The 9,913-nt window shown below is 38.4% G+C and overlaps 1 protein-coding gene across 1 annotated transcript; it reads right to left on the bottom strand.

Moving 5' to 3' along the window:
- Positions 1-1,199: 1,199 nt before the first annotated feature.
- vamp5 (vesicle-associated membrane protein 5) lies at positions 1,200-6,698 on the bottom strand. Its single transcript, XM_069701553.1, has 3 exons — positions 6,431-6,698; positions 3,474-3,617; positions 1,200-1,944 (listed from the first exon to the last, which is right to left on the bottom strand). Exons 1-3 carry the CDS (start codon positions 6,431-6,433, stop codon positions 1,801-1,803), a joined length of 291 nt encoding a protein of 96 aa, XP_069557654.1. The 5' UTR covers positions 6,434-6,698; the 3' UTR covers positions 1,200-1,800.
- Between the last annotated feature and the right edge of the window lie 3,215 nt (positions 6,699-9,913).

The following is a 9,913-nucleotide window of genomic DNA, read 5'->3' as shown; positions in this document are numbered from 1 at the left end:
TATTTACTCATTGGTCTTACTTTTTTTTTTTTTTTTTTTAATTCCTAACTGTGTTTCTACGCTGCTGTGATGACTAAATATCCCCAATGTGGGATTAATAGTCTTATTTTATCTCCTATCTGCACAGAGAACACCAGATATAAACCAGAAAATATTTTTCTTTTATAATTTGTGTGGACTAACTGTTATGCTGTGTTTTTTTTCCCCACCACGTGGAGGCTATTGCACAGTATCAACATCATAAAACACGGAAACATAAATCATTTTATTGCAGAGTCTTTAGCAATTGATAAAGTCTAAACATTTTTTTTAGAGGGTAAACACGGACACGACTTATCTCCATGGTGACAAGAAAAACAGTTTGCGTCAACATGTCAAATCCATAAAACAATCAGCTTCGCCTGCTGTCTGGCTTCGCCGCCCGGGATCTCTAGATATGAATGTTTTTGTAGTTTTTCCACCTGAGTGTGAAGCTGACACCTTTGAATTAAATGTGAATATGTCTTCATCTCCTTTTTTTTTTTTTTGTCTTCATTTTAACATCAGCGCAGACTGAGAGTTTTGATTATTAAGGTACTTTAGTGGTAAACGTAATTATTTTCTCAACAGATCACCTGCACCTCCTGGATTTAGACACATTTTTTTTTAAAGTTTTAATGCACCAATAAATCTCTAATCTTTAGGTAAACAGTAGGTATCCATGGTTACGGCGAAGATTACAGTTCAAATGTGCACGGCAGATGAGATATTTTCCTGGTTGCTCTGCATATTTATCTGAAGTAAAAACAATAACCACCAGGGGTCACTGATCATTCTGATATTCTACAACAAAACTGCAGATTTAACGTTTGCAGCTAAATATTAATAATATAATTCATTATTTTCAACTTAAATTTAGATCATTTACAATATTTCAGTTTTAAATGTCAAGTGAAACACCATAATTGGTTTGTATCAACTCAAAGTTTGGTATTTTAAGGCTGGAAATTTGACAAAAATAACACAAGATATGAGTTTAAGAGATGAAACTGTTTTCTATGCACATCTTGCATGTTAATGTGATGTATGGAAGAGTTTCAAATAAAGTGACCTTAATATTTTGTGTTTTTGGGGAATAATATCAACAACAACAAAATCAGCGATTGTATGTGAATAAAAAAAAATCGAGAGAATTTTAAATGAAAATGAATCGCTCAAAAAATATATAAAACACCCACACACATTTAATGACCAAGACAAACTCTGAGAACATCATTTTACAGCTTAGATTTTATGTTACAATACATCCGTTCATTCTTCCTCATTTAAAGCCATCTGAAGCTCGCACATATTTACAAAAACTACAACAGTAAAAACCTCATCGTGTGTGACTACAAATATTTGTAATTCATAGTTTTGTGGAGGCGACATACCAATTATGATTTTAACAAATCTTTCGTGATAGCGAGACTAAACGGGGGACGGCAGCGGACCGATTTGCGACGTGTCGATGTGCTTCCGACTACTTTGAAGACTTTTAATCTGCGTGTGAACTGCTGTGTCCTTCCACGTGTAGACACCTGACGTCTAAAAAGTAATAATAAGAAGAAGAAAAAAGAGAGAACAAGCAGCCGAGTAATCACTGGTACCATTTTAACATACAGAGCGGGACCGACACTCCCATAAATATCTCAAAAAACACAAATATCGCAGCCTGAGCGGCTCAGGCAAAAGACGCCGGGAGTCCCGGAGTCTCCTCGTTTTTTTCCATGGCCTCCTATTCACTTCGTGTCCTTCAATTCTCCTTTCAGTCCTCGTATGCTATCCAACGACGGCAAAGATTATGAGTCCAACAATGATGAGCGTCGCCACCACTCCGATGGCGATGAACACCACCTTCATCTTCTTGTTGTTCCGCCTTTTATTTTGCTTCACCTGGTTGGCGGTCTTTTCAAAGGTTTTGCTCTGGGGGGGAGGAAAATACACAACACGCATATTAGAAGATGTTACATTACGTTATTGTGCAGCTTGTGGCTGTGTCGTCGCAGGCTGAGATAGAACAAGATAAATGCAGACTAAGAAAATATATCCAGTGCAGAAAAGACATCTTTCGATATCGAAGCATCAAAATCTTTGGCTACGACAAACTACAAATCAAATTTCTGGCTATTTAGTTTTTCACGTAATTGAATGTGGGGTACGATTCTCGGCTATAATCCAAGGAGCGCACAGCTGCCCAACGCAGTTTTCTGGGATAAGGCACACATCAATATTTTTTTACCCCAAAACTCCTAAAGACAAATCCACAGAGCTCCTCCCAGCTCGCGGCCCTTTAGCCTCTTTCAGCTAATTGTTTTGGTTTTTTTGTCACATTTCCTTTGGACCGTCGCTCTCCTCAGCAGTATCATGTCTGGCTGCAGCAGGCAGCTGTTTTAGTAGTTACATATTTCCCACAGGATTTATCGGGAGAACAACATCGAGCTCAAATTAAAGCGTATTAGTCTTACACTCAGCACACGAACACGACCCCAAACGAATGTTTCTCCGTATCTCCTTGAGGTGTAAATAAGCGGCGAGTTTGGCGTATTTACTTCAAAGTGCCACCAAGTGGACAAAAGCATGTATTGCTTGTTTAAAGCTACCATTTTTTTGGTTGAGACCGTGGGAACAATATAACGTACGTCTGAACAATATGGATCCAGAAAACACAACATTAGCATTCGTTTTGTTGGTCACGTACGGAGGGTTTAGCTGGAATTTTTGTTTTTCTTTAAAACAGCTGCTGGGAAAAAAAAAAAGCAGTGAGACCGAACCAAAAAAGTGAAGCCTCCGACATCAAAAACCAAAACAAATGAGCTGAAAGACACTAAAATGCTCCACATCAGTTTGACCTTTTGCGTAAATAAAACGATTAATTTGTGCAACTTTAAAATTCCCAGGAACTTATGCGGACCCTGAACTTCAGCTTGATATCTGATTTCCTATTTCTGTGCATCAAAGTGCTTCTTTAACGTAAAATTTCACTCCCTTGCTTTTCTTAGTTCTCTGGGGAACCGCTTCAACAGCGTCACGTAACACCGACCTAAGGGGGCAACGTGGGAACGACGTGGCCTGTTGCGCAACCCCCGGACGGACATTGGCCTCGTGGCATGTCCTGGACTCACTCTATCATACCCAGGGAGACCAGCTCGCTTCATTCATCTTAGGAAAACAATAGGAAATGCCTTTCTAAATATAGCGCCATAAAACACAATCAGGATGTAAATTGTACATCTGTTTTCCTCCCCAGCTCCACCTAAGGTGTATTTATAGACGTCGATATGACATTTCTCAGGTTTTTTTTAAATCCCGAGGTGCCGATTGGAAAGGGAGTGTGTGTGTGTTGTTTCCTTTCAATCATTCACCTCACATACTTATTAAACTTTTACAAACATGTGATGTTGACGCTGGGTTGTGAAGGTTTTTTTTTTTTTTTTTTTTTTTTAAGTATTTACCTTTTCCAGCAGGTCGTCGGCTCTGTCTTCCAGGTCGCCCAGTTTGCCAGTTCTCTCGTCGGCCTTGTTCAGGTTGTCCAGCATGATGACCCTCACCTCCTCCACGTCCTCCTGGGTCTGCTGCAGGCGGCTCTTCCCGTTCTCCTGTTTTCCAATCGACACACGCATTGTGGTCAGAGAGTGACACATAACCTGATTTAAGGCTCACATTGACTGAACTTTCACACAGGAAAATAAAGATGGATAATCTTCTTTTCAGATGGCTTACGAGATGTGAAACTCTTTATGTTTTGGGGATAAACAGAAGATCTCTGTTATCATGGCCAGTCACTGCCACCATGAAAGTCATCTACGCAGCCCAGAATTACCGCCCTAAATCAAAAGTAAGAGGAACTTATGGACGCCCACTTTAAAGGCGCCATATTTGTAACTTTATGTTTTATATTTAGCTTTAAGTACCGAAAACCATCCCAACATAGTTATACATCTTCTCTCTTAAGCGTCTCGCTGGAAATCAAACAAGAACAAGCGCTTTTGTGTCTGTCTCTTTGAGGCCCAGCGATATGAATGATGCTGTCCTCTGATTGGTTAACTCTTTTTTTGAGTGACGCACGCCCGGGCCAATCACAGATTTACCTATGTCTTGTAGCTCACTATTTCTGCTGATGGAAATGCTTTTTTTTTTTTTTACATAAAAGGTTGGTCAGTGGGCAGATATGATGACAGGAATGAGAGTTTGTGACATCACAAACTTAAGGCAGTGCAAACGGCTCATTTTGAGGTACGGTTGCTGAAAACATACTGTGTGCATTTCTCAGTGGACACTTTGACGGTATTTATAAAGCACATAGACCTGCTTTATAGTGGAGGAAAAAAAAAAGGAATTCTAAATGGAAACAATACGGGACCTTTAATTTCCAAGATTTGAGGCTTTGATCAATTATAGGATGCAACCCGTTTTTCAAGTAGATTAAAGCAACATTAAGTCCATTAATTTGTACCTTTCTTGAACGCAAGGAATTCTTTTTTAAGAAAGCAGAAGAACAAAATTATCATCAAAAAACTCTTTCCACTACACTAAGTAGAACTTGTGGTACAGAAGAAAACAGGAAGTGGTTATGAGAACTTAAAGACAATGAAGCAGCAGAACAGGCTTTCCCCAGATAATGACACTATAGGAGGACAGTTTAAAATGAGCAAAAACAAGAAGAAGAAGCCCAGAGCGGGATATTTGGAGAGCAGCTTGACCTCCAGAGTCATTTGTATCCTGACAGCTTGTTTTTTTCTTTGTTTTTGTTTTTTGTAACTCGTGCACATTTTTGCCCCTCTGAACCCGTGAGAGGATACCGAGCATCTCAGAGGCTGATGGGAACAGGAAACCAACAGACAAGATCAAAAAACAAAAACAGGTGGAGCATCTTCGCTCGCTTCCTGCATCACCGTTGCATAACCCTGAGATGTGGTTATGAAGTTGGAGGGTGTGTGTGTGTGTGTGTGTGTGTGTGTGTGTGTGTGTGTGTGTGTGTGTGTGTGTGTGTGAGTAAATTTCTGATTTACACGTGTCCTGTAAAAGCTACGGTTATCTCACTCTGGGCACAGCGGCCGAACAATAGCGTGTGTTTAAAATTCAGCCGGCGACTTCTTGACACAGGAACTGCTGCCCATTCCAGTACCCCTCCTCGCTTCCTTCCTTCCCTCCCTCCCTCCCTCCCTCCCTCCTACCTGGAAACCACCCAACCACATGTCATAGCATGCTCATTACAAGTCCAGCAAGAAACTTCATCTGTGTGAAAAAAAAACGTGTGTGCTGTGTGGATTCCCAGTCCAGTAGGTTGGAAAGTTACAGAGTACATTTACTCAAGTACTGCACTTCAGTACAGTTTTGAGGTACCTGTATGATAATATTTGATTTTATACAAATTTAAACGTCCACTCGTCTACATTTTAGAGGGAAATATTGTACCTATGGCTCAATCACATCTTTTTGACAGCTTTAGTTACTTTTAGGATGAAGATTCGACACAATGGATGATATAAACAAGCTTTTCAAATCTAACATATTGTTAAAACTAGTAAAGACGTTTGCTGTCGAGGTCGCATTTCAGAGAAAAACTGTGTTGTTGTTTTTTTCATCAGATGCCCTCGACTTTATCTGCTGCTTCTGGATATGAAACTAGATATAAAGTAGTTCAAAGCAGCTCCACCTTCAGGAACTACAACAATTACAGAAGTAATAATGTAATTATGTCATATATAATAATTTATCAGTCAGAGGGACGAAAAGAGGAACTTTTACTTTCATACTTTCACTACATTTTACAGCAAATACTTCTGAGTAGGAATTTTTAATGCAGAACTTGGCGTATCATTTTTGTATTTGTAGTTTTGTTTCATCTGAATACTTCTTCCACCTCTGCAGCTATGTAGTAATAACAATCTGGTGTTTTCAATAACAAGAAACAGAGTTCATTCATTCATTCTTGAGGAGAGCAGACATGAGCCCCCCCCCCAAAAAAAAAAAAAATTAAAAAAAATACATGACTAAATAAACGGACTTAATCTTTAAAAGATAAGAAAAACAAGAGAATATGAGACTTTGTTTAATATTCTCATATTCACATAAAACCTGTTTAGGCTCACTTAAAACTTTTTTTTTTTTTTGCGTAGCTTTGATTATTTATTTTTGTATTAAAACATTATTCCAGCTCACTCACACATCATTTCTGGATAAATATTAGGTATAAAATGTAATTGCCTGCCCACTACGTGTTTTTAAAGGACTTCGCCCACAGATAAAGAGTAGCCAAAGCATAAATAAAAAAATTAAAAAAAAGTTTTTCAAAATTTCCAAACAATCTTTTATCTCTTCTTTTTTCCTCTCGATCTTATTTTATTCAAACTCTCACGCCAGAATAGAAACCCCCCCTCCAGCCCATGGGAGGCTGGTGTCAACTTACCATGTCTGTCGCGTTTCTCCCTCGCTGTGTTTGCGTCGAAGCTGTCAGTGAATCCGGAGCATTTAAAGGACTCGAGTCAAATCTATTGTAACCGGAAACGCAGCAGACCAGTTCTGCGGCTTTTCAGCTTGTTTCTGTTTTGAAACCAGTCCGTCCAGACGCTCTGGGACTTTCTTTCTAATATTCTATATGTATATATATATATTTTTTTAATTCTTTGCCCGCTTTCTTTTCGGCTGCGAGCTCCGTCCTCTCGTCACTTTCACTTCTCTCCCTCCGGCTGTCTTTCGAGCTGCTCCACTCTCCGTGACGCGTTCACGGTATTCCCGGAAACATTACAATTAAGAAAAAACCCGTCACGTGACCGGCTGACTTAATCAAGTTCGGACTTCCCCTTGGGTTCATTATTGAACACGACGCTTCAAGTAGCCCTACAAACTTGCACTGAAGTATTTTAGTTTTATTTATGCGACTTTTATATATTTTATTTATGGTTATTTATTCTACTCTACTTTCAGAGGGAAATATTGCACTTTTTACTTATATTTTACATTCCTCTCACAGTTGTAGTTACATTTCAGATCAGAGTCTTTCATACTCTTCCTGTCCAGTGAAAACCATGTATCTCCAAATATGATGATTCCTTAATTTGACCTTTTTTTTTTTTTTTTTATAAACTGGAGGATTAAATGTTTTTGGGTTAAAATTCTTAGACACTTGGTCGTGGCAGCCTGTTGCAGCAGCTCCCCCTCGGGATGCTGCTGCAGCGAAAGAATTAATAGAGTACAATAAAATAAAATAAAAAAATAAAACTATTTAAAAATCTAATCTCAGCTGGAAAATGTCACAAAACTGAAAACAGGACTGTGTTGTTGTTTTTTTCCCCTCTTTGCTGGTTAAAAGTCGACTTTTCAGAGACTTGTGGTTCCCATAGAACAGCATACAAACATTATGATGATCTTACAGAAAATAATGCGTTACTGTAAGATTAAACTAAGAAAACAGCGCACAATAGATGTAGGGAAAGCGTGACGCAATTTTAAAACCATTCTTCTTTCATTAATAACTTGGTACAGTCAAACCTTTGATGTTGCCTTTTAGCATAATTACAGCAAATATGAGGCTGGAACACATCTAATTCATGACAATTCATAAAACAAACACAGATCTAGGCCTGCATGATGGTTTATATTGCAGCTGGGTTGAGGAATAATATGGCAGTAGAAGGAGTTCTTACAACATGTGATTTCTCATATTACTTGGGAGAAACCTGGAGGATATGAAACCAGTGTCAGACATCTGTAGTCAAATATCAAATGATGTGATGTCCAAAACTTCCCTTACATGCTAGTTTCTATGTTCCTTCTGAGTTGACATTTAAATTGGGAGGGGGCAGCTGAAGGCACCATCGCTCTTTGCAGTCTCTCCTTTCTCTCCTTCATGCAGCGGTGTGTGTGTGTGGGGGGGGGGAAGTGGGGGTTAAAAAGAATTGCACAACAGATGCATCATAAAAACAACCTCATACGCTGCTTCACTGTTTGTCATCTGAGACTCCTGCAGAGTCCGACTCTTTCTCTCCTTCTCAAACATGTTGTTGGAAAGGCCTGTTGCAGACTTACTGCAAGAACACTGTGTGCTGTTCGGTCCCTGAAGGGTGTTGCCTACTTTCATGGGCTGTGCAAGATTTATAAAAAAGAAAAAAAAAGGTGACTGCTGGTCCTCTCTTTGAGAAATATGTGTAATATTCATATAATATCCCCAAAGGGAGCCTGTGGAACTCAGTGGTGCATTTACATGTGCATTGTTTCCTTCAATGCAATTCTATCCTGTAATTTTTGGTCCCTTTTTTTTCTGTGAGAACAAAACAATGGAGCGCTTGTCTCGCAGTAAAAAGACAGAAATGTGACATAAGTCTCTGCTGTGACGTGTTTCGGGTCACAGAGACCAAAGAATCTATTTTATTTTGCGAAACGGGACACTTAGTCACCATGCAGGCTCTTCATCACGCGTGTTTCCGTGTGTGGCTTATGATAAGGAGCTGACAAGCAGACAACACAACTCTATTGTAACTGCGTCACTCAGGCGGCCAATTAAAATTCTTTCCAACAGTCTTTGATTTCGTCCATTGTGAATTATGCGCCAAAGAAAACATGCTGTCCGACCCCGTCTGTTTATCCCAAAAAAACCGCTCCGGACATAATTAAGAGATGGAGACGTGTTGTTGTTTTTTGTAATCTGTATGAAAGGATGCAAAAAGACAAAGCAGACAAACGCAGGATCTAAAGCTTAAAATGTCACGAATTTTGGAAAGTAGCTAATATCAGAAATGGGAAGTATGGTAGTTCACGCACTTCCTCCTGAAACATTAAAAGGGTAAATCACCTTGTTCATATGAATTTTTTTAAATCCACTCATTTCCTCCTGAAACATTAAAAGGGTAAATCACCTTGTTCATGAGTTTTTTTTAAATCCACGCATTTCCTCCTGAAACATTAAAAGGGTAAATCACCTTGTTCATTAGTTTTTTTTTAAAAAACAAAAACATGCTGATTTGTCTAAAATACATCTTATAATACAAATTATTAAAAATTAAAATTAAAAAACAAAAACAAATTCATGCATATGTTTTTAAAGATTTGGTACAGTTTTCTTTACACCTAAGTCAAACATCTTCCCTTTGCAAACAAGATGATGCTGAGCAGCAAGTGGTGTGGTAACAGAGAGGACAGTCGAGGGAAGTGAAACTAAAAACATGAAAAAGATTTTTTTAAAAGAGCTGTTGGAGGAATAAAATGCTGCAGTATTCTGTTGTGGATTTACCCCACAGAGTTTCAATGTTGGAATCGTGGGTTTTTCATGTGAAGTCAAACAAATTAAAAAGAAACCGATAATAAGTGTAAAAGAAGTGTATTCTTTTTTGTTATTTTTAGGGAAACTGCCTTCAGTCAATTCTCTTCATGATGACATAAGCCTGTCGATATGTTTGTTGTCTCGTTAAAGAGATGAGGGACCTTGCTTGTGTTTGAGTCATGGTACCACCCAAGGCCTCGCCTTCTGTTAACACAGGGTTAATGAGAAATCATGAATAAATACAGTTAATCTAGAAAGCATTACATCTAATACTGTTGATTATAACGGAGTGGAAACAGGAAATAGGCTGTTTTTTCTCAAGCTAAAGCTGTTGTGAAAAAAAAAAGTGTCCTGTTACAGTCTGTGGTTTGGAGACATGACATACTGTAGATACACAACCACCTGAACTTTTGCACCTTGTACCACTACCATATAGTTATTGATAGTGCAGTTTAGCAGTCTGTAAAATGTATATAATGTACATAAATGTATGTAATGTAAATAAAAATGTTACAGGGAACATATACTGTAGTTTAATCCAGTATAATATAGTTATCAATAGTATAGTGTAGTCTAATCTAGTCTTGTATAGATTTGGCAAAGATTATTATGTTACAGTTTCTTTTCAGTTTT

Source organism: Brachyistius frenatus, unplaced genomic scaffold (genome assembly GCF_029030835.1).
Source record: "Brachyistius frenatus isolate BFR_SWC_R1_liver_20210118 unplaced genomic scaffold, ASM2903083v1 Contig_37, whole genome shotgun sequence".
NCBI lineage: Eukaryota > Metazoa > Chordata > Actinopteri > Embiotocidae > Brachyistius > Brachyistius frenatus.
The sequence above is the reverse complement of the archived record's forward strand: the minus strand, read 5'-3'. Positions and strand labels throughout refer to the sequence as shown.